Below are 25,919 nucleotides of genomic sequence, written 5' to 3'. Positions count from 1 at the left end.
GTCAAAAACTCTCAAATTTTCTATAATCAAAGAATCGATAGACAATCATATGGCATAGACAAACCATTTAATAATAATTTGACGTTATAGTAATGAATTAACACAAATATAATACATAAGAATAATTTATGACAATTACTGATATATCAGTATGTATTAATGTTCCTAATAATTTTTTACTTGGAATTAATAACAATAGCAAAGTCATAACAAAATTATTAGCCAATCGATCCTTCAATCGCGCTTCGACTTGTAAGATTTCACGCAGTAATCTGTAAGATCTTAATAAGCAGAGGTAAAACTAAATTTAAAAAAAGATATAAACAATAAGAAATATGTAAAATACACCAATAATCACATATCTCAAGATTTACATATATATAGATATATATATTTACTTAAAACATAAACATGTAAAAAATGTTTATAACTTGTGTTTTCTCTTTTCAAAATGTTTTGTAGAAATGTAGAAATGTTAACTACCTAATAACCTTTAAATTTAAAGCAAGACTTTTTAAATATATCAGGATTTAAATACATAATTGCATAATCTAATGTCAAGCATTCTGCTTGGAGCTGCCTCTGCACAAAGAACGAGAGAGAGAACGAATCGTTTTTATCTTCCGACACTGCGAATTTATCCAACGCTCGGTTTGTCACCTGGTGATTCTTTTACGAAAAGAACTGACTGAATCGGTTGTCGTTTTGCGCACACACTCGTGAATTCAGGACGTGCAAAACGTGACAACGGTAGCGACCGGCTAATCACGCATCGTTTTCAGTCCGAGCGCACATGTCACGTCAAGTCTCTCTACCTTGCTAACTAAGTTCACTGAAACGAACGGACGGCCGATGAGAACGTCACACGCAGTTTCCTCGAGGATCACCTTGAGGACACGCCACAAACCGGTGATTTGCGCACAAATATTCCCCGGGCGTTTAGTCCCTCCCTCCGGCCTTTTTCGCAAATTGATCACTGCACCTCACAGACGAAGAAAGTCTCGAAGCTACAGGGACTGTCATTCCATTTGAGCCCTTTGCCGTCCCTGTTCCAGAGCTCCAGGCAATGCTCCTCCTCGCCATTTTCGTATCTGAAATAGAAATAAAGGTATTAGAAACAGAAGGTATTTGAAATCCGCACTATTTTTGTTAAACAAAAAAAATTTGTGAGAAAGTATGTTATTTAATAACGTATTCGATCTTGGTTAAATTAATTTACAGTTATACATGTTTTCAGAAAGAAGAAGGACATGTAATATAATTTCGTATTATATAAATGTATTACAATCACGTAAATATTGAAAACATTGCAATACAAAAGATTAATATTTCTCCAAAGTCATCGAAATTGAGTTTCTTTCTTCATTAAAATTAAAGCATGTTCCTCGCTAAAGATCCCATAAGAAGACTCAACAACTTTCACCGGAAACGAATTCTAGTACTTCGATAACCGATTTAATGTAATGGTATCGCAACGGTAGGGGCAAATGGAATTTGCGCGATCGATATCAGAAGGAATGTAAATTGTTTGCGATCGTATAGCAGCCTTACCGGAAATTATTTGGTTCGCCGACGTTCCAGTTCTCGAACGTGATCGGCCTACCGTTAGCCATCCAGAAAAAAGTTCCCTCCTCGGCCTGGTCGGTGCCAGAGGTCCAAAAATGCTCGTGGCCGAGACCGAAGTCCTTGATATGCTTCTCAAGTCTATCATTCTCCTCTTGCGAGGCTATACTCGCCAGATGCATCCCGTGATAACGACAGTATTGCGAGGCTCTGTACCAGTTTGCCTGCGAAGCAAAGAAGGGATGGTTATATTTTATCCTAATGTTTCCTTTTCGGCAAAATGCCATCAATTGTACAAAATGTCTTGCATAAAATATATGCGGAATAAAATATGTTAAAAATTGATGTGCTATCGTAATAATTCATTATCATTACATGTCAATTAAATATCGATCGACATTAAATATATATTTAACAGAAATAATGAATTTTCTTTGCCAGTATATAGAATAACAATTAAGTAATTTAAATCGACTGACTGGTAATATATAACGTCTTTTCGATGTGAACATTGAAAAAACTGTGAGCCAACTCGCTTTGTCAGATTCACACAGCACTTTTTCGGATCAATCATCGAGACATTATTAATTTCGACCAACGCTTTTGGTCAGATAATGTAATTTCTAAATTAAATAGTTTTAAATGTTATTGCAAAAAATATTACCCCAGCCAGGGTTCAAACCTGGAACCTCCCGTGCGGGTGTCGTTATATTGCCAGTCAGTCGATTTAAATTACTTAATTGTTAAATATTTAAGATAAAATATTTATATTCAATATAAAATATTTAGTACTGTACAAATAATATATAAATTGTTTATATAATGGTGGACTAAATCGATTGTGTAAAAGAGAATACCATGAGAGAGAAATGCGATGACCTAAAGCGTTATGTTAAACGTTAAACGCTACAATAATTATGGCAAAGAGAAACGCTTGACCTATTGGTAAATTATGTTTAATCAAATAATAGTAGAGATAAGTTGTCCTTAATAATCACATATAGTATATGTGGTCGTTGATCATAGCAGATTGGTCAATATAATAATTAACAGCACCCAGATTGTAGGGGCACATTTAATATTCACGCTAAAGTTACATAATCACCATTCTGGTATCGATTTCGGCAGATCATATTCGAGAACCTGTTTGGAATATTATTAACAAGTTACAAACAAAATCTGTTATTTAATGTGTCAATAATGCGTCAATAATACTATAATCATCACACGAAAAGTAGAAGCAAATGTTCCAATAAAGTAGATTAAATTTTTTCATAAATAATCAAGTAATAAGAGTATTATGTAGAGTAGAGAGTAACTCAATAATTAAATGCTAAGATTTATTTTTAGACAAACTAAGTTACACTAAAAATATGGAATGTATAAGGAAAAATGCTAATAACAATGTTTTTAATGTAAATTTTGTTTTAAATTATAATAGAAACATTATTATTAAAAGAAAAAATCTTTCTTCCTTGACAAATTAAGTTCTCTAAACAAAAGGTTCTGGACTTTTTTAAATGTTTTAAATTTAAGATTGATCTTTTATCATTTTCCAAAACAGTCAAGTACGTATATAAGTGTATCTCATATTTAACCAAGTGAAATTATCTACTCAGTACTGTTTAACTTGCCTCGGGCTGTTTATGATAGCACAGAAATGTTTATTAGTAACCCGCATATCGCAATATTTTATGCGGTTAAGAGAAATCTGACGAACGTTCAATATGCAGCAAATTTGTATTTCGATATTTCAATATTACACGATCAGTTGTGTGAGTAACTTCGGTCATTCGCGCTGCATTATGTAATTTTTATGACCGCGGTACGTTGCAGAAGCGTATAAACGTCGTTGACATCATCGACAGTGGTCCTTTACGATCGTTACGAATTTCCTCGCGGCGTTTCGTCGCATTCACGCTTATAGCCGCTGCGAGCAACCATTTAAGTGCAAAGTTGGTCCTCAGCTCTCACATACCGCATACGTGCCGTCTCCAAGTATCTGTTCACAGCATCCTTGATAATGCAACACATTACGCAACATAGTGCAACGCATTCCTCTTCGCGATAACAAATAATCGCAAAATCAGGCTGCAATGGTAGCTAGCTCGCAGAAGTTCGTGTGTGCCGCTATGCAACTCTATTCGTGATCCTCAAAGTCTCTTATCAACATAATTAGCACGCATAATACACGTTCACTAAGAAACTGGATTACCCGCTTGGAATTCTGTGAGAACAACGCGGCCGTTACACGTATATGCAACAACTACACTACACTTCTGCAAAGTATACATATATTGTGCAACTTTCGGTAAACTTTGTATATTTTGATAATTTGGCGAGTTGTCGCTGTATTATGTCGGGCAAAATATCGCAATAGCAATGTTAGTCAATTCAAACTTGTCAGATATGACATACAAATATATTTTTTATTATTAAACCATTAAAACATTTGCTTCAATATTTCGTGAATATTATAGTATATAATCAAATAAAGAAAGTTTATTACAAATTACATAAAAATCTTAGCATATGTATATTGCTTTTTCATACACAGACGGCTTAAGAAAAGTGATTATCGCAAATTAAAGCAAGCAAAATTTTGCATATTTTGCTTGTTTTGTGGAACTTAATGAATCTTTTCGGATCTTAAACGCTATGCTAATTAAAGTTTGCCCGAATTAACATCGTGGGTAATTAACACCGTTGGTAGCTAATGCTTATGTAAATTATTTGTCTTATAACTGCAAACTGATCTCCCTGTTAACATAACAGGAACTAAACTCGGAATTAATATACAAGTACATATAAATCAAATTTTAATTAATTTATTTTAATAAGTAAATTAGTTTTTAATTAGTTTTTAATTACTAATTAAAATATTAAAAATTCTAAAACAATTTATGTGAGAAAAGAGTGTGCGTAAATTTGTTTTTAAAAAAGAATCCTGACAATCTTTACAAGATATGTCACAAAAGTTTCATCTCACCGTCATAATTATATAAAATACTTTTGTGCTATAATTTTTTTATTATATATTTAACCTTGCAATATTACTACCGCGATAATTCTTTTCCAACAATCCATTTTATTTTTATTTTATTTTATTTATTTATTATTATTATTATTATCGTATTATATTTATTATTATTATTATTATTATTATTATTAGTTGTTACAATATCTGTGTATGGCATTTATCGTATATTACACATCTTTCATCCACGCATTTAGCCGTTCAGAAAGAATTTATTCAAGAGCATGGTAAATATTGTCTCTCGTTTCGTCAACGTCAACGGTACCAAATTTCGTCGCTGCTCTCTCGTTGCTCTTTCGACGATCCGTCCGGTGTGTACGGTGGGGGGCAAAGTGGAACGCGAAAGACGCGAAAAATCGAGTGTAACCCGCCGGGAATGCAAATAAAGCGCAATAAATAGAGCGCCGTCGCGATTGCACCGGAGCGGCCCGACACGACGGCGTTGCATTACCGCGCTGGCATTCCCTTTCCGCTCGAATCTCGCAGTGCGCGCTCTCCTGCACCGCGTCGCCACGAAACGTCGGCACGAACCCGTCGTTACTCGTGCACGATGGCTTCGCTTAAGCTCTGTCTATGTTCCCTAAACGAAACAGCAATCGTACGTGACGATCAATGGCAAGCTATTGGCTTTTCGGTTCCGAATATTCGGCTCCGTCTGTTTCCAGGCACATCCGCACCACGGAAGAAAATGAAGATTAAAGAGAAAGTAATTAATAGATGAAAAAAATCATGTGTCTTTTCTGATAAGAAAAAAGCAAGTAAAATTTATGACTAATATAAATGCTACTGTAAAAGTAATATAGTTATGTAATTATATTAGAAGCAGGAAATTCCACGGTGTTCTCGTTTATTCAATAAGAGTTAATATACTTCAAAAGAAAGTTGAATCACCTTTTAACAAATCTAATCTTCTGTTCTGTGCTAGGTTCTTAATTATATTTTCTTCTTTTAATGGTGAGCATTGCGCAATGAACTTTATTTCAAATTTTAATAAAAATTAAGATAATAAATGTAACATTTTAATATTTTTTAGGATGCAATTCTTAATAATAAATCACATGGAGACATCAGCTTCAAGAACAAATACAAAATCCCTTTAATTAATCTATATAGGTAATGTATAGCAGGATCGACATATATCTTGGTCCTTCAAAGACACGCATGAGTGCATATCTTGTCACAAATTAAACAGACGGATTAATCGAAGCAGCAAGAAACCAAGTGGTATTTAGAAACTTGATCGGGACTTTCATCCAGAAAATCGCCTCCTTTTCTAACTCAAATAAGTTTCCCATCGAGGAAAGAGGCAAACACTTCTGTCGTTAGAAAAGAACCACGAAATTCTGTCGAAAAGTCGGTTATTGCCCCGCAAAGAACGAGGTTGTTTTGCAAGGTCTCGATTAATAGGGCGCCGGCACCATTATTTGCTTGCGAAACAAAGAGGGGCACTCGTCTTCAGCGTGATCCGATTAAAGGAGAGGTCAAGAGGGAAGGAGAGAATCTCCACTTTTTCCCTCCTCGCGCTTTCGTTGCGAAAAGCCCGCTTAAACGAATGCCTTTACGTCACTTCCATCCATCTCATAGCGATAGTCACCTCGGCCAGATCCGCAGCAGCGCGATGGAATTACGAAATCCGTGTTAATAGCCGCGTGAGTCAATAAAAGCGCCTAGGCTATCCGGGAAGCCGTAATAAGGGCGACTCTAATCGATACGATTGTGTTCGCGCGCGAACGGACACGCGTTTACACACGTCAGAACCAGGAATGTCGCTCTCGAAAGACCCGCATGAGATCAGCACTACCTGCGAAATCGTCGAGATAGAAGATACGCTTTAAACTTTAAACTGTCACAAGTGTCATAAAAAGATAGTATTTCATGGAAAATAATTCTTAAATATTTATAATATTAAATTAGATATAAATTATTTTTTGTTCTTTGAGCTTGTGTAAATATAATTTAATACTTGTAATTAAAAAAGAAAAAACCCTTACGTTATAAACGCTGCATGGATAAGATGTTTTAGTAAGAATGTGGCATTGTTTAAACTTATCAATATGTACCTAACTAGAAAATTTCTATCTATACTTTTGATTTATAATAATAAGATTGGCATTTGCAATCTGAAATCACTTTTGCTAGAAATTCTTTCAATTTTCCTTCACATGGCAAATATGTCGTTTCAAAGTGTGTTTTATCTTCTTTCTTTCATCACGCGAGCTTCCTTGCTATAACTAACACGGAGTCGTTGTTATCCGAAAAGATCCTTACTACCCTAGTCCTTGGCATTCGATGCACCGTAAAACCGTCCGTGACAGCAAAGCCGGAAAGTTACGAGCTCGGAAATAATTTGATAAAGTCCGAGACCCGGGTCGGGTCGGCGGTTCGGTCAAATAAATCAGCGTAACTGGCAGGAGCGATACCTTGAAGAAGATCCCCAGGTAGTATCTCTTCTCGCCCAGCTTCAGTAAAGGCATCGTCCATCTTGAAGCCGCCAAGCTGCTGCTGTGTTCGTCCACGCAGTTTGGACAGTCGTCTGCAAAGAAAATAGAAAGGCTATTAATATCGATACGTTTTTAAACAGAATGAATGGTAAAAAAAAGTACAATACGATATTTTTTTTTTTCTTGCACCTGACAATATGTTTAGTCTGTAATATAGAAAAAATTTAATCTCTAAGGATACAGCTTCTTGCGCCAAATAAATAATGGTTTCATTTAGCGGCGAATGGCTCGATAAGAAAGACATTCGCAAATTCGCAATTAGTTGCGGAAAATATTAAAATATATCTAATAATAATTTAACTCTAATAATAAATTAATAATATATCTTCACATATATTCTTGTATACATTTCTAAGTTTTAAAAAAATTTTGAAGGTAATATATTAAATTTCTCAACACCAACTATTACAAATCAAATGACGTTTTGTTTTAATATTTACATAAATTTTGGCATTGATCTATAAATCTAAGTCGTCGCAATGCAAGACTTCGATACGGTATTTCAAAACGCGTCAGCTTTCTAGAATTCCTTTCGCATTCATTCATAAATTAATTTATAGTCCTGACTATATTAACATCTTTTAAAATACGCCCACTTCAAAAATTTCTCCAAACACTTCGTCTCTACTCATAGATATTCTTCTACCAATAAAACATATTGACACGATATCCTTTTTTTCCTCAAAAGAGAAATTTTTCGTGTAATGTTGCGTCAACTATATAACTTCTTAAATTATGCAATAAAATTTACCAGATCAATTATAGATACAATTCAAATATATTACTATATTCAATAAATAACTACTAATAATTGAATTATGAAATTAAATAATAAAGTGATATATTATATATTTCATTAAAAAATTCTTAATTTTTAATATATTCTTATAAAAATATATTTCATAAAAACATAAAACGCTTCTGCGATAATATATAAATTTCCGTAAGTTGTCTGTAATCTTCTGCAATTAGACTGTTAAATATTTGCATATCATTGAAACAATATTTATTTCAAAAATGATATTAAGACGCTTCACCATAATGTAAACTGAATTAATTCGCGTCAATCTAACTCGCGTTCAATTTACAAAAGGAATAGAAGACACAAAGTGAAATTTCATGACGGCCTTTTCTCCGTTAGTATCTTATTAATCAGTAGTGCATTCGGTTTCTCCGACTATATTAGGAGAACACAGCAATTGCGACTGAGGACTTCAGCAATTGCAATTACGCAACGCGGAAGAGATCACATGTACATCTATATGTGTGTGCACATGACTGTGCAGTTGTCTCGTTTGTGCCTTTACGCAAAGCAGCGTCGTCAAATGTTAAAACCGCAAAAAAAATATTGTGTACTTGTAGAAGTATAAAAACGAAAGCTAATTAGGACAAAGTATGATTTATCTTCAACCAAATGACAATTATGCTACGATGCGGAAATTATCGCGCTACCTTTTCTGAGAAAGTACAGACACTTATGTAGATATAATATGTGTGGATGTCATGGATGATTGCAATAACTGTTGCAATATCGTATCAAAAAAGCCTAATATGCTTTCTATATCAATAGATATTTAATTCTAATAATTTATGAGTAGATTATTATCAATACAATATATATATAGAAGTACTTTAAAACAATAATTAAACTATATAAAGTCTGTGTGTATAACTTTAAAAATTTTTTTAAATATTTTACATAAATGTTATTGTATAGATACTGCTTTTTTCTGTAATATATATAATATATGTAAATTAATATTCTCAAATTTGCTAATGTTGTAACGCATCATATTCGTAAATAAACGAATAATACACAAAAATAAAAAAAAAAATGTTGTCTTCAATAAATTTACAAATGAATGAATTATATGGAACAACGAAATCCCACGCTCGTAGTACCTATTATGTAAAGAAGCCGAGTATCGAGCATTATAGTAACCTTGATGAAACAAACGCGAATTATGGAGATACAACGCATTGCTTTGTGTCTCCCATATGACGACGAACGCTTTCACCGGCTCACGCACTTCTCGTCCCGATGCGATTCCATTCGAAAGTTGTCTTGCAACTCGATTGTCGAGAGACGGGTCAAAGTAAAATGCAAAATATTTTTACAACGACAGCGGGCGATGAACGAGAATGATTAATAACGTCGCAGCAATAGCCGTCGTCGCAGACCAGGCTCATTGTACTGTGTGTCGGAGCTGTGTGTAATACGAATACGGCAATATCGCATTTTACACGGTAGTGAGAATCACGGAAATCTCTGCCGCCGGAGGATACGTGATACCTCGCGTGCGTTTGCGTTTGCTTTACCGCGTTCTATGCAGTAAGGCTGAGTTACAACGGTTACACGAGCAGTTGCGTAAACCGCGAATCTCGCTGCACGTCTCGCCGGCACGACGTGAAATTTCGGCGACGATTCTGTCTGTTCTGTTTACGGTGCGACGACAGGATTTCTCCGACGAGGCTCGTTCGTTACATAGCTCGCGTGTCATGCGTGCGTGCGTGCGTCGTTCCGTTAATTGTCGCGGTAAATGAAGCGCGCTTTCGCATAAGTAGCCGGAAGTGGCTTTTTTCGCACTTTCGCGCGCGCAATGCACCGCGGGTGAGTCACTTTTTCTCATTCACTCTTTTACCGTCATGTTAATCTCCTTGCTGTTAACAATATTCGTTGTTATTCTTCCTTTCGCATTTTTACGCGTTGTACATGAAACGCGAGATTGTAACATTAGCGCTACGTTATACGAGGCAAGATAGATTAGCAGCTACATTTTTTATCGTTTATGTTATCGACAGACTGATGATGTGAAAAAAATAGCTTTTTATTTCTGTATGATAGATGGTGTAAAATATTTTCTGAAAATCAGTGATTGATTTACAAATAAGTAATATTGATTAGTAATATAATAAAATACATAAAAATTACATATACATTGATTATAATAGCGGAGAAAATCTTAGTTTATTAATCTTTTTTATAATACATATCTAATGCATAGGTAAGTCTTGAGATTCTCTTTTGGTACTTATAAATCTTGGCATCTCATACAATTTTTTCAATTCCCTTAAATATTTGTTTTATTTTTGCTAAAATTTTACAGTTTTTATTCCAAAAGTGTCTCTTGAGTTTTTATCACTAAGTCTCCCGATATTTAAAGATTCTTCATCAAAAAGAAATCCATGAAAAATAGTGATAAAATAATAGTGCTCGAGTCAACTCGAATCGTCGCGCAAATTGAGCGAGGTAATACGGCGAAATTGCATCGTGCTAAAGTTCGCGACCTTTGTAAAACTGAAGAAGATGGCAAGCAGACTAGACGACTTCTTGGTTTCATCGGCGGGCTAATTAGGCTGGCGTACTGCATATTTTAATAATCGCCTCGTTAATCTCCGCGCCGCGGCGTCAGAAAACATTTCGTCGCGTTAATATTCAGCGGACTTCTTAATAGACACCTCCGACTTTTGCTTCCTGTTCCACTTTTTGGTTCCACAACATCGCTTCTCGTCACGCAGAATACAAGATGGAAAAAAGATAAATTACTTCCATTAGAGGAGCCATTAACGGATCTCGGAGCTACCACAACTTTTATTATTCGAGTTTTTATATAATTATGGCTTAAGTTCTCCGATACCGATGAAAGTGCATAAATTTTTTAGAACGTTCTGTAGGATTAATAACAGAAAAAAATTGTTTTTAATTGTGGTAATTATCGTTTAAAACTAATTGAGTTTTAATTATTTAACCCACTAAAAGATTCTCAGTAGAAACATTACATTAGTATTAATTTATGAAATTCACATAAATTTAAATAACATTAAAAAGCAGTACGTGTTATCTGTTCCAAAAAGTACAATAATGGGTAATTCACTGTAACAACAATAAGAGTTGTTTTTTGATTAATGTGAGAGGAAACATAATCGTAGTATAATAAAATGTGCCCTCCGGTACTATGAAAAACCCGGCAAAATTCGAGAGATCTAGATGACATTATACACGCCACTGTTTGCTCCACAATGCATACATTCTGCTAAATCCGTTGCTCGAATTTACAAATCCGCCAGCGGCTATTATTGAAGTTAATACATATCGCGATATACAACGTCGAGCTTGTCGTTATGCTTGTTATGTAACTAGAGAAATAGAGAGTTGTGTTTGAAAATTCTAACATATTCAAACTTTAAGAACTGTTATTGCAAATAAAAAAAGATATATTGTTTAATTTTGTCAAACTTTTGTATTTCGTTAAGTAATTAACGGAAGGATAGGAAACACGAATTTATAATACTTATTATAATAAGCAATCTATAATTAGTACAAAAACTCTCAATATTTTTACATAAAAAGATTTTTTAAGAATTAGTCAGTTATAGATAAATGCCTTGTCAGCATTTTAAATAATTACATTAATCAATATTAATGTGGAAATATTACTCAAATAATGAATATATCTTATAAAGAATAATATTAGAGAATATATTGAATGTAATTTTGCACGCCGCATTAGCGCGATACAGCGCGTTGATAGCGTTCAGATCAATCAATCATTTTCGAAACTTGCTGAAAACGTAACACCCGACTACGATTATTTTAAGCTCACAGTCAAGAAGGTAAATGATCCATCGACTCTTAAAATGTCGGATTTTATCGACGGGCGAAGCCCGCACTCGTTTAGAAGAAACGACATCGTAAAGTCGAATTTTACGAGTGCAATCCCGAAAATCGCATGAATTAAAACGACGCGATCTGCAAGTACGAAGAAATTTAATTACCGTTCACAAACTCACGAAATCGTTCGATAGTCCATTGAATTACAATCAAAAGAGCAAACGCTTGAAACGTACGAATAATAAAATTGCTGACAAAAACGACGAAAAAATTTCACCGATACAAACTGTAGGTACCTTGCATCATTTAAGATAATAAACGTAAATGTTATTTTTGTATATCTATAACATTAATAACTAAGGATCAGAAAATTGCATAAGATTTGATATTCATTTTCAAGAAAATGTAATAATACGATTTGTTGATAATATTAATTATTATTGATAATTCCGTAGATCAGGAGAAATGTCGAAATTTCTGCTCGGAAAAATTTCGAGCTCTGCAATAAGTGCGATTACGCTCCATTGATTGCAATGACCGAGTTCATGTGCAATTTTTTAACAGCTAATGATTAATGTGCTACCCTGAAGCAACAATACGCACATACTGATGTGAGACGACCATCAGAGCTCTGTCGAACATCGCTCGGCAGTCTTTTACTATAGCTCAGTCATCCAGAACCGCATTAATATGACTAATGAATAAGTACTTTAATTAAGGAAACGATATCTCAGGTACATTCTAGATGAATATCGTGGCTAAATCAAGTTAAATCAATTTTCCCTCAGAAAACGAAATTAATTACTCATCGGTACATGAGTGGTTTAATCACGTCTTTCGTCTTCTGTCTATTCGACGTCGAATATCATGCTTAGAATACGTTTCAAGCGTCTTCAAATCTTGGAACGTTTAAAGAGATGAGTATCATTCACAGTTCTAAGCATGAATAGAAGCTATTACAAAAATTTCAAGTATATATAAATATATTATCTTAAACGTTTATAAATTTATAAAGTACAGCTATTCGGTGTGCTTGTTCTTATCTCATAACGTAAACTCGAAAAGTTAAAAATAAAAAATAAAAAAGGATTGCAATCGATAAAAATTAAAAGTATAAAAATAAAAATAAAACAAGATGATAAGTAGCATATGGTAAAATAATTTCTCGCTGTAAATTGGGTATTGCTAAATATGTATTTCTGAAAAACAGTTAATGAGACATGATTATGGCGAAAGATGATTGCCCACAATAAAACGATCCCGACGCCACGACGTATACGGTCAGCTATTAAGGATAACGGTGTCTCTGATCGAACTGTCACTTTTAATCGGACGTCAAGAAGACGCGCGGCTTAACAGTCAGCCAGTCGGATGACCGACTAAACTTCACGAGAGCGACCGACCTTCGTTCAGCGTATCCTTGACACGCTTTCGAAAAGACAACCAGCGCGCGGCGCCGCGGCCGCCGCCGCCGACGCGAGTCACGTTCGGCGTTTGCATTCGCCGAGGAAGATTTTGCCGAGGATGACGGACATGCCGCATGTGGGCAAAATCACGGGGGCCACGTTACGTAAATGTCCGTTATAGGGCAATGCATACTGATGGGGTGATCAAAGCGAGCGGTCACGGCCCACCAACATGCAATTGCACCCTAGAGCTGTCAATGCACAGCGCTGGCAATACACAGTAATGCGAGCTAAATGGCGACATAGTGTCCAGAAAAATGGTGCGTATGGTGACAATCCTCTCTCTCTACTCTTTCCGCGCAAAATATTAAGCACATAACACCCACGCACATGATATCGACAATGAATTATATCTGTTATATTATTCTTATCATATATCGATCGTTATTAAATTTTAAAGAACATCTTTTGCTATCAATGCTGTAATGCCGAATAGAATAAAAAAAAATATATATATATTTTAGTGAGAAATTCTTTGACACAAGTGGAGTTTACTCCTTCATATAAGAAAAACGGACGCTTTATCCCATGCATGGCAAGGATAGCGTTACGCAAAGTATCGGCTTCGATAGTAGAAATATCTTTGAGACTATTGAAGTGGGTTGTCCTTTTAGTGCACTCGCATGACTCCCACTTCTATTATGGATCGCATACTGGCATTGCACGCCGTCGAAATGGCCGTATAGGTATAGCCGATACGGTACGATCCCCCTGAATTCGTGGCCACGCTGCACTGGGAGCGACGGAGAAGACAGGTATAGAAAAAGCGACGGTTCGGATATCGTTTTCGGCAAATGGAAGAGGCAGGTTTCCACATTCGGCGATGGAAAACGGCTGCCACCGACTGAAATTGACTCGCGGAATCGCGACGTGGAAAAGCGGATGCGGCCTAGACGTGCGTCATGACCTCGTCGAGCGTGCAATCGGTATGGACGGAAATGTTTCGAATTCGAGGGAATCTGCGTTTCTCTCTTTATGTCTTACTAGTGTAATTCCCTTCGGAAAACCCTCCACCAGACGCGTTTCTGGCAAAACATTGAATAAATTCCGAATTTATTCGTGATTCGTTTTGAAATTTGCATTTCGCTTTGAAATCTCACAGTATTCTCTCGAATCTTTCTACGATTGTTTGCCTATTGCAAACAATTTGCTATTTGATTGTAGTTTGATAAAATATTTGTTAATTAAACACATTTATAACGTTAAGTGTTAATGTTAATTAGAAGCGTTGCAATAATTAATATAAACTGCGATTTGTACGTACAATTAACAAATAAAGTAATATTAACATTATAAATATACTCAATTATATAACGTAATATTTATAATAATATAAAAGAATCTTTCAATTGTACATTTTTTTATACATTACATTACATATTTTATTAGATTAGGTTCAGAAATTTATATAAATTTTCCATGATTTATTTATTATCAATATTTATATGTAATAGTTTAAAAATAAGGAACAATCCTTAAGAATTGATAATTAAACAAATTATTTCCTCTTGTTGACAATTTTTTATCGAATATACGTATATTGCTCAACAATATTGTAATGTCCTATACATAATTCATTTTTAATATTGGGTAATTGAGAGAGCTCTTATTAAATAGCTCAGTTATCACAATTTAACTTCAAGTAGACAGTATTTATTCAGCTCATTTCAATTCTTGTCTGAAGGAAGGCGTTGTACGCCTGAAAAATCACGAAATAAAAAATTTAATCTAATAATCTGACCGCAAAGTTTCCGGTGAAGAAATGCAAATATAACGAAAGAACAAAATATTTTCATGAAACGTAATAGCCTCCGCAAATTATATTTGAGAAAGATGTTCTCACTTTAACTTTTATATTATATTATAACACAATTTTTTATTAACACGACTGGAAATCGTACACTTAATATTCAAGAAGTATATTCTAAGTATCCTGTATAACAGATAATTTAAGAAGTCTCCGATCTGTAGACACAATCTCTCATCTAAATTATTTTAAAAAATTTCAATATACTTATTTTCAAAAAATCGTATTATGGCTAGACAAATAGCATCAAAAAACATTTTCTAAACTCGAAATTACAATTGTGTTACGATACTCTTTATCGTTTTTTTAACGAATTCAAAAATTTTCATAAGTAATGATAATAAATCAAATCTTGGAACTTAGCGTATCAAATGTCGGTCGTAAAGCCATAAGAAACAGAAAAAGAAGAGGAAGAAGAAGCATCATTAGGGTGTAATGACGACTTAAAAACGTCACCATTGGAAAGATACTCCCCGAGTACTTTACCCCAAATACCGAGCTCCGTTATTACCGTTCCCGCCCATCGCCATATTTCCTTACGAGGCTCCCCTCTCAAGAGGACGGGCATCCCGGCGCGGCGCTCGCGCTCCCGGAAAATGGAGTTTACGTAATTTCATCAACGGTCGAGACGGGAGAGAAGCCGGGTGAACGCGGGGAGGAAGGAAAATGCGGGGAAAAGGGGGAAAGGGGGGGGAAGAAATGCACATTGTCCCGGGAGGAGGTCGCCGACGGTGCAACCACCTGAGAGAGAGAAAGAAGTAACTTTGGTTCCTTTTATTACTTCGCCCGATGGAGAACCACCGCGCCAACAGAGAAATGAAGCCAATCAGCTTCATCGAAACTTTCTCTCCGGCATGTTTGCGTGGAAGTGGCACTTACGTGTTCGTTCGTCCGTCGCGCGCTGACCTTTCGCGGACGCCACGCCGGGCTAATTAAACTCCATCGGAGAAAAAGCACGCGCACGGTGGAAAAGCTCGAACCCAGGTTCGTCGTCGCCGTCGAGCTTTGTCGACGAGTCCTTTTTGTACGGGGGCGCGATAATAAATGACGCGAGAAGAGGAGCCGCACGTCCGGCGTAACCTCGGTGACGTGGGTGGCGCAATGAGAAATTGCATCGCCAACTTGGCATCGTTCGGTTACACCTCCGGTTAACGATCTCAATGTCCCCCGAGCGTCGGGCGAGAATAACACGGTTCTCCGGTGTTGCAAAAAAAAAAAGAACAAAGCCATGTCATTTTATTACATATTTTGAAGATGAGAAATGACGAAATATTTAGATTACTTCTTTGGAGGTTCTTCTTGTAATTGTATCTAATTTGCATTAAAAATTTCACAATTGCCTTGTGCTAATAATTTTTACGTTAAAAACACTAGTAGCTATTATGTCAAAACTAGCGATAGCATTTTTGTATAGAGAAGAAAGTAGCTAATACTTATCACGGCATTAATAATTAATACCATTGTCTAAAATTGATCTTCATTATTTATTTTATAAATTTACTTTTATATATATTTAAAAGTAAATTTCTACAATCTATTTTTAAGCAATTTATTGTATTTCCCTCTCTCGTGCAGGTTACTTCTGTAAGATTTATTTTTTGAAAGTATATTTTTACAAACTGTTTTTTTAACATGTAGCTATAAAAAATGTGAATTAGGGGAATTATTACCTTCCGTACCACATTGCGCGATGAAATATTACATTCCTGTATTTCTCTATATGCTTTTCAACACAAGTACAATTCGTTGTATATGTATATGCATTATACACATATAAGACGCGATTATATATATATATATATAAATCCAATCCATCAGAAATTCATTCTTGCAAGACGAGTTATTTCCGACTAGCTCTCGATAACGATGCGACAGCGCAGTTACTTCGCCCTCCATCTTTCTCTCAGTTGCGTCACAAATTCGATATCATTTTACGGTCGTTGCCGACGTCCTACGGGACTTTAATGTTTTATTTCGCTCAGGGCTGCCTTTACGTGTGGCTGTTCAAGCGTTCGCCTTCATAGATTCGAGATAAAAATTATAATTAAATAAATAATTATTTAAAAAATATATAATATAGGTATATCTACAACTAATATATCACGATAAGCGATGAGTTTGGCAGAAGTTGTAATTGTTCATTTAATTATATACAATAGTATTTAAATACCAATTTGCATGCATAAAGTAAATTTTCTTCGCAACTTTATCAATTTTCCAATTTAATAAATTATTGTTAGAATAAAATAATTTCCATATTGTTTGAAAACAAATTTATTTCTCGTATTCTTTCTGTTAGATTTTGTTAAAAAACTTTTCTTCTTCTAAACGAAGAGCCGCTGTGACAGCCCTGTCCTCGTTGCGATGCATTTCGCCATGCACTTCTTTCAGAAACGTACATCCATGTGTATTTACGTTGGAATAGCCCGTGACGATCGCAAGATGTGTTCGAAATGGTAACCGAACGTGACGAGAACACGTGGATAGCCACGTGAAATCGATGCAGGACGGCAAGCAGATCGAAAAGAGGCGCGGCGAAACGTGAGCAGACGTTCTTCACCGCATTCTCTTACCATTTTAACTTCTATCTCGCGCAGTTCCACGCGATAACCTTTCCTTCTTACCGTTTATCTTAAGTAAAAAGGTCATGACAATTTTATTGATATTCGCCGATGCAACATTCAACAATTAAAAAAAATCCAGCTCATTATGCTCGTATATCACGCTTATTAAAACAAAGTAACTTTTTCTTCTTGCCACATTCGTGTGATTATAATAATTATCAGATGAAATTAACGTGCATGGTCACATAAATATGTGTTAAATAATTAAATTATTATTATTAATCAAGTCATAAATATGTTAATTAAATTGCTTGATATCTGTGTAAAAACTAAATAGAAATCTCTGTCATTTAGATGGGAGAGAGTTTATAATTAAACGATTTATGATTTCATGAATTTTTGAATTATTAAATAATAGTTTCTACCGTAATAAATTATATAAGCATTTACTAAATACACAACGTCAAATTAAAATACTTTTTTCGACTTTTCTTTTCAAATTAATAATACGAATATAATAATAAATAACAATTACAAAATACATGTGTTGGAATAAAAAATTTAAGCTATGTTTTTATTTCTTTAATAAAAATTCTCCAGCGTATTTTTATGTACGCGTAGTAACATAAACAATATTTTAGGCAAGCAACATTTTGGTGGCACATAAAATAACACGTGACTAGGATGACGCTCGTAGCAGTGCCATTAAGAGCATATTTCGGTTGTTGTAAGCGGTCGGAAGCAGATTATGTTATCCTATTGTCAGACGTATAATCATATTTCACGGTGGCAAAACGCGCCGACTGTTGACGGCGTAATTAAACTGTAATAAATTCAACGGTACGCCATTAGATAATGAGTGCGCCAGCTGGACGTAACGCGTGCCGTTTAGGTCCGTTCGTTTCGTAATTAATCCCGTAAACGCAATAACGCGTTCCGCGGTGAATTTTCCCACGATGAATTCACCACCGCGAGATTATCTGCCGGAGCAATGTTATTGCAAAACGATTGCTACTCATTGATAGACGCGAAGTACCTGCTTTGATATACGCGCTACGCGCCGCTCGATTACGAAAAACGAGAGTATAGCCAATCGCTAATAAACCTATTATAGAACTAGAATGGTAATTGCATATGCATTATTAATACTGATTAGCATGAAAACAATACCTATACAATACTGGAGAAACTGTGACATCATGTGTTTTACTTTTAATAAAATTCTCTCGAATTGACCTCATTAAAAAGAAAAAATTTCAAACGAGCAAAATTTCGAAAATTTTTGTATTTATAAATATATTTTTAAAAATTTAATATTTAATATTTCAAAAATAATACAAAATAAAAATTTGAAAAAAATTCTTCAATTTTAATAGATTATAAAACTTAAATGTATTTTACACATTTACTTACTTTATTGTCAATCGTTTACAATTAAAAAATTCTTCGCCTGACAATAATGTAAGTAAGAAATAATATATATAATCTAAAAAATTCGTAGAAACTAATTTAAATAACATATCAAGTTTAATTAATGATACCTTGATTTATTGAAACATCAAAAAAAATCATCATCGAAGTACATAACGTTGCCGAAGTTTCGCCTCATATGCATCTGTATTTTAATGCACGCTACAATTTGCATTTTCACAAGCGGCAAGGTGCGACAATTTCGCACTGGTCTGTTCAATATGGTCAAACAACGTTATCTAATTTTGGTTTTGTTTTACCGCGGCGGACCGCAGACCGAGCACGCCGATGCGTTCGGCGGCATTGCAGCAAAGATCGCGTTTTCCTCTTGAAACCGCAATCAGGAGCACGTACATTTGTGCAAGTGCCGCGTAATACTCTCACCATCTGGAATGCCAGTGCGATGAAACAAAAAGCATCGTTTGAATGTCCAACGGCACTGGCTTTGCTAACAGCGTCGCGAGTTAATGCAATTGACGACAGATAAAGCTACGTTGGAATTTATTTTTATAGAAATTATGTAGTCAGCTTTGTTATTATTTTTCTTATTGAGAAAATAGCTGTAACATAGTTTACTTTAATATTATTTTTGTAATTTAACATTTATTTTAATAACGTTCTTTATTTATTCAAATAATTTTATTGTAATTCTCTTTAAAATGAATAATTTTGCATATTGAAAAACAATCCAAGTGCATAAATACCTACAATATCAGCTGTAAAGAATTTTAGTTATTCAAGCATAAGAGAGAAAATGTAAATCGTGTACATATAGAAACAAAATATATGCCATGTATTACATTGTAAACTGCGAAATAAACTTAATTAGATCGATATCTCAAGATTTCTCGCTATTTCAATAATTTTTTAATGAAAATAGAATGTTGCTTTCAATCGCGACAACTTTGCGCGTTAAAAAATTAAACTCCTTTAAGCGTGACGATGTTGGAGTAAAGTGCACGAGCCTTTCGTGAGATAATGTGCCAGGATATAAGTCATTGACCTAAGTTTCAGCAAGAAAATATTGCTATAAGAGACAACAACGCCGACAAACAAGAGAGTTATGGGTGAATCTTCTTTTATGAGCCATAACAATAATTAGAAAATGTTTCTTTCGCATTACGATGTAAAGCGCAAAATGAAATATAAATTCTTGATAATAAAAATAAAATTGAATGAAGGAATTTATTTTAAACACAAGCATAACGTCTTTTTCATAACTTACGAATGAAAAAAAAATACGCAATGTTCTTTACAATAATTGTCAAAAAAATTTCCGTACATACGTCATACTTTTAAAATGTTATTCAAACTTCTTGCAAACAAAACCACGCTCTTGATAAAAAAAGATTCATCATTAGTATTATATCTGCAGCCGTAGAAAATATCGTATCTGCTATAAAAATATCTATTTGTGCCTTGTAATACGCTTATTTTTTCGCTTCACTTACGAATATGATTATTTGCATTTAACTAAAAGAAAAAAATTACGTATGTATTGTAATCGAGCTTATAAACAACATGAAAAAATATAAGATCTCATTATACTACTGGCTTCTGGTCAGACTCATTGGGAAATTAGTCTTTTCAAGCGTGACGGGCGTGTGGCAACTCTCGAGCCTTTCGTGTGAGATAAGGCTCCAGGATATGCGTCGTTAGCCCGGGAGCCGGTGGAGGAGGAAACATTCGCGGGAAGAATATTGCGGTATAGAGGTGAGGGAGACAGAAAGAACGGCATACCGCTCCGCGCACAAGTGCAACGCCTCGTATAGAGCGAGCGGAGAGAGTATCTCGTGTCGTGCTGCACTTCCGCTCCGCGAAGTAAATCGTGTGCATTGCAGTGCAACGGACCACCGGCGGCTGAGCGTAACGCGAGGCGAACCACCGGCACGTAAGATTATGAAATTCGATAGAATAACGTCATTGTGCTAACTCCTTAATTGCCGCACCGTAAATTCCGCTGCGTTCCGCAGCGGGAACGTGCATGCGAGAAACGGGCGCACACTCCTGTAGCACGAATAGCCTCAATGAAACTCGTCGACGATTCACGAAATTCATTAATTTGTACAATACGTTTGTACGGTACAATTAATACCATACAATCAATATTGTACAGTAATATCGATAAGAGAGCAAAGAAGAATATAATCTACATCAAGACATTGCTCTGCAAATAATTGCTAGATAAAAGGTCATAATATATACATGTATGCGTGTTGTTATCGCGTAGCATTTACAGGTGCTGGAAGAAAATGAGGCTGAAGAAAAAGAATATTTCTTGGGGCATATTATATACTTGATCAATGACTAGGTTTCCAAGGTTATAGTGAACTTATTGTGATCACCGTCAGCATAAAGATAGAGTTTAGATTTAATCTCTGATAGAATCTAAAATCTCTATGAAGGTAAAGAGGTTTATACTTTCCAAATTCAAGCGGAAATTCAGTAGACATAAATCATATGTGACTGTGGTATACACGTTTCCAAATTTTATCCTCTCTCCTAGCCAAGATATTTCATCACTTCTGTATTAAATCTTCTGTTCACTTTATTATAATATCGATCTTTTAAATCAAACGAAAATGATGTATAAAATTTTTTAAAATTGCGGCTACAGAAATATATTATAAAAGAAATACGAATATTAATAGATATTAAAAATTATTTTACAACTTTAAAGAATGTTAATATTATTCATGTTATGCACTATCTGAACCCGCACAATGAATATTTAACAGTCTCTATTTGCAGTAAAAGTTATAAAAGTTAATCCAGATCGTTAAAGTTGGATGATTTATCTGTTATTTATGCATGTGTATTATATGTGTTATTTATCTCACGTTTTATTGCTATGCTTAAAGTCATGAATAACTTCACATTTTGCATAAAATATATACTATATAATATATATAAATATAATTAACATGTTCGATTTTAATACAATCGATATTCGAAAAAAATACGAGTTTAATAATAAAAAAAATTATTCCAGATTAAGCGAAAGTCCTACGAAAGTGACGGAAGGAACGAGTTCTAGAATCGGTGAAAGTATCGAAGAAAAAAAAATTTTAAAAAAGGTTAATTGAGGAACCGGACATGATTATGGTTTAGTCTGACGAAATGTAGACATAATGACAGTGTAACAGTTTCATCGAACAGGCTGAAAGTTCGGTGGTAATTACACGATAAAGACTATAACGTCATTACAGTAACGACAACATCGTTGCAAGCGATTTACATAATTTAGTAACACCGTTATTATAAACAAGCAAGTGTTTCAAGAAGATCTAAGAATGTGAATTTAATTCTAAGGAAATTATATTACATAGTTTAAGCTAAGAAGATAAAAAAGAATATTGAATATATTATTATCTTATTTAAAATAGGCAAAAATCGTGTGTCTGTTTCTAAACCATTCTAAATATATATTTTTAAAATAATGAAGATTACATGTTATAACATTACTTATGTAAAGTTATGCAAAGCTTTGTAGCATATAATCTTCTTTTTTTTGTATAATATAATAGTAACATAATGAATCTTGACAACAACAGTTCGTAACGGTGAATGCGTGACGTAAATACATTTTGCCATACCCACATTTAGACATTTGAAAAAGCGCGATGCAAAACATGAATTCTCATCGTTGAGTCGCGGAGAGATCGATTCATTCCCCACAGGATTACAATTATGGCGCGGAACCACTCGCCGAAATCATCGACAAGCCGTCGAAACCAGATCACACCCGCGTCATGTCCACCACACACCACTCCACCGTCCACTCGGCGAAGCCGTAACAACACCGGATGCCAATCGAGAAAAACAAGTCCACATACCGCTGAGTCTGCCAGGAATGGCGTGCAACGATCCCACGAAGAGGACCGACAACAGGAGTAAACGTATCCTCGTGGCCATGTCGTCTTGGATGGTTGTCACCGCGATATTGTTCTAACGGTCGTGTTCGATCCGCCGAATCTTCTCGTCTGAGGACAAGACCTCATGTAATCCCGGTTCGATCGATCGGCGTCCTTGGCGCGCGCGCGAGCGCGCACGAAATCGAGAGATCGACGATGCTGGGCCTCCAGCAGCCAGCTGGAGAATGTCGTCCGACCACGTGTACCCGCGAATTTCTCGAGGATCGCGGGAAAGAGTTACGGCGCACCGGTTATATGGTAGAATGTCACGCAGATCGACTCCCGACCGAGAAGACCAAGTTCTCTTTTACTGTAAATCCTGTCCTGGTGTACAGTGCGATCGCGTGTTGGTATTGTGTGCGTGTGAGCTTGATGAAATCTCGCTAGGGTCGCCATCGTGAATTCGGGTCGAGATCAGATACCGCCGGACGTCCATTGTGTTGGCGAAAGGTAAAGATTTTGAACGTAAAGTTCGTAACAGTAACTCCTTTGCAAGAGAGAAAAAGAGAGAGAGAGAGCGATTGAATGCTTTTAATTGGAATTTTAATATAATTAACCTCAATAATTAAATTATTCAGGTATTTATTTGCATATTAATAATGAGTTGTTCGACTGGAGCAATTATAAATATTCAAAATGCTTTAAGAAGAGAGTCCAGAGATGCAATATCGCTGCAGAATTAAAAATTAACTATTGAAACTATTTTCGAAAAATAACTTAAGGAAGGACGTTCATAAAATATTGTAAATACAAGTATTCTGTCATGAGGATACTTCTACTACTTTATAAACCGATAACTCAAGAAAGAAATGAAGAAATTCAAGGTGTTTCTAAAGTTTCCATCAAAATAAAATGTTTAATACATTTTTCCTATTACTTTTCGCGAATATTTAATTAAATTTGTGCAGATTGATGGAAATTTATGCCGATTCAAAGAGCGAAGAACAAAATTTGTTCTGCATTTTTGATCAACAAGCAGATTCTCTCGCAAATTATTAACTTGCTTTGTCGGAATATGACGACGCGCTGTATGACACAGCGTGGGTTCGCTGCAAGGCGCCCAAGTGCATCGTCAATTATGCATTCTGCAAAATGTATCTACTCCTCCACTTTCCACATATCAACACCGATGCGCCGTTAATTCTTCTTCCCGTATGCATGCATATAATACACACGTCGCGCGGGTGTGTCTATGCTTAATAGAGCATGTCGGCTAGAGAGTTGCAAACAATAGCATATACATACGCAAATATGTAGATCAATATGCTTTCGTGTAAAGTGCTAAAATAAAAGCTGTGCAAAGCTAAATTTTGTAAAATTTATACGCACCTACGCAAAAATTTTTCTTAACGTTTTATCTTATTAATTTTGAACTTTTAGTTACGTTTCACATAATTGTTTTAACCAAATATTGTTTAACCAAGTCATTACAACAGTCAATGTAAAAACAATTATAGTAATTGTATCTTTATAAAAATAAATTTTAGTGTGCAAGAAGAGAGAATAAAACTTGCTTGCATTTCCTGTTACGTTCAATATTAATTTTATTAATGATTCTTTTCTCTCTTTTTCTTATCTATTGTTATATTGCATACAGATTTGCACGTGTGCAGATTCGTATAAACCCCCTGCTCCAATTTTGCCACCCTCAAAGACAGATCAAGCTACGAGATCAAGAGATTAACTATCATAGAGTAGATCACAATTCAATCATGTTCTACTTTTCGGCTATCTTGATCAGCTTAGAAGGATACCGGAATCTCTCTGGACAATCTTCCGAGGTAAACAACGATGAATTGATTGCATTGCAACATTCGCTTTTCAATTGGATTCCATACTGGCCGACCTTCACCGGTTACTTATACCCCATTCGAACACCCTCGATCAGTATTTTGGTCCGCGTGTTCGAGAAAGGATACATGTCGCCAACGAAGGTCGCCAGAATTTGCCGATTGGGTTCCGAACATACGCGAGGTTTTCCTCGTGATTGATATGCAATAACGATACACAAATTTTGACAATACTAATATTCTGATAATTTCTGGACAATTTTCTGTAATTTAAGATAATTCGATGGTTTTGCCGTATTTGTCATTATGGATTTTCAATTACGTATCACGATAATTCCGGGACATATATTGTGCATTCTTGACAATAAATATATGTATACTTTAAACAAATATGTATTTAATTACTTTATTATAGTTAAAAAGTGATAATTATTTCAATAGTATAATTTCAATCCGAGAGCTATTTATAATATAATTCGAGAGTTATTTACCTAATATATACACAATTAAAAAGTTTTAGCGAAAATCGAAGTTTCGAAGATATGAAAGAATAAGAAAATTATGTTTTTTAATTAATCTAACGTTATTTTAATTTTATCTTAGATATTTAGTAACAAGTCTAATTGTCACGGTATGTAATGTTAAGCTATAAATTTGAAAAATATATTTTAATTATAAAAATTTCTAACAAAAAAATATCAGACGAATCTCTACGTACATTTTGTATGAATTGTTTATGAGTTTATAGAATTTCGCGAAACAGTTCTTCATTTAAGAAACTCATTTCAACTTTTTACACCCATTATGTTACATGGGTGATCAATCATAGATAATTAAAAAGATGCAGTCATGCGAACTGGTTAGAATTTGAGGAGCTTTGCGAGTTGATTCTTTCGGGAGATGATTCGTCGATTTAATTTCATTTTCTCGATGCAAACGAGTCCTTTCACTGAATTGTAAATCGAATTTCTCGACCCGCCTGCCCGACACGCCCAAAAAAATATGCGTGACGTAAGTAGGCGTCGCTTTCGATTCAATTTCTTGGTCTCTAAGAAGAGCTTCTTCCTTTCTCTCTCTTTCTCTCTCTTGTTTTCTAGATCTTCGAAAGGTATTTCATGCGGGTAAAACTCTCGAAATATCACGTTTAAAGACTCCATGAAATCCCGATCTAAAGTGAATTTTTCTCGGTCATTTG

At 35.0% G+C, this 25,919-nt stretch overlaps 1 protein-coding gene across 1 annotated transcript in view; it reads right to left on the bottom strand.

Annotated features, from left to right (window-relative positions):
* Nucleotides 1-438: 438 nt before the first annotated feature.
* Nucleotides 439-25,919, bottom strand: part of LOC112455684 — a 71,059-nt gene continuing 45,578 nt past the window's right edge. Inside the window, exons 3-5 of the mRNA XM_025017772.1 lie at nucleotides 7,021-7,133; nucleotides 1,552-1,787; nucleotides 439-1,091 (exon numbers count right to left, since the gene is read on the bottom strand). Of these exons, the coding sequence (XP_024873540.1) occupies nucleotides 974-1,091; nucleotides 1,552-1,787; nucleotides 7,021-7,133 (467 nt within the window). The 3' untranslated portion in view covers nucleotides 439-973. The remainder of the gene's footprint in view (nucleotides 1,092-1,551; nucleotides 1,788-7,020; nucleotides 7,134-25,919) is intronic.

Source organism: Temnothorax curvispinosus, unplaced genomic scaffold, assembly GCF_003070985.1.
Source record: "Temnothorax curvispinosus isolate PA1 unplaced genomic scaffold, ASM307098v1 QBEX01006321.1, whole genome shotgun sequence".
NCBI classification, from domain to species: domain Eukaryota; kingdom Metazoa; phylum Arthropoda; class Insecta; order Hymenoptera; family Formicidae; genus Temnothorax; species Temnothorax curvispinosus.
Note: the sequence above shows the minus strand (reverse complement) of the source record. Positions and strands in the feature narration are given on the sequence as shown.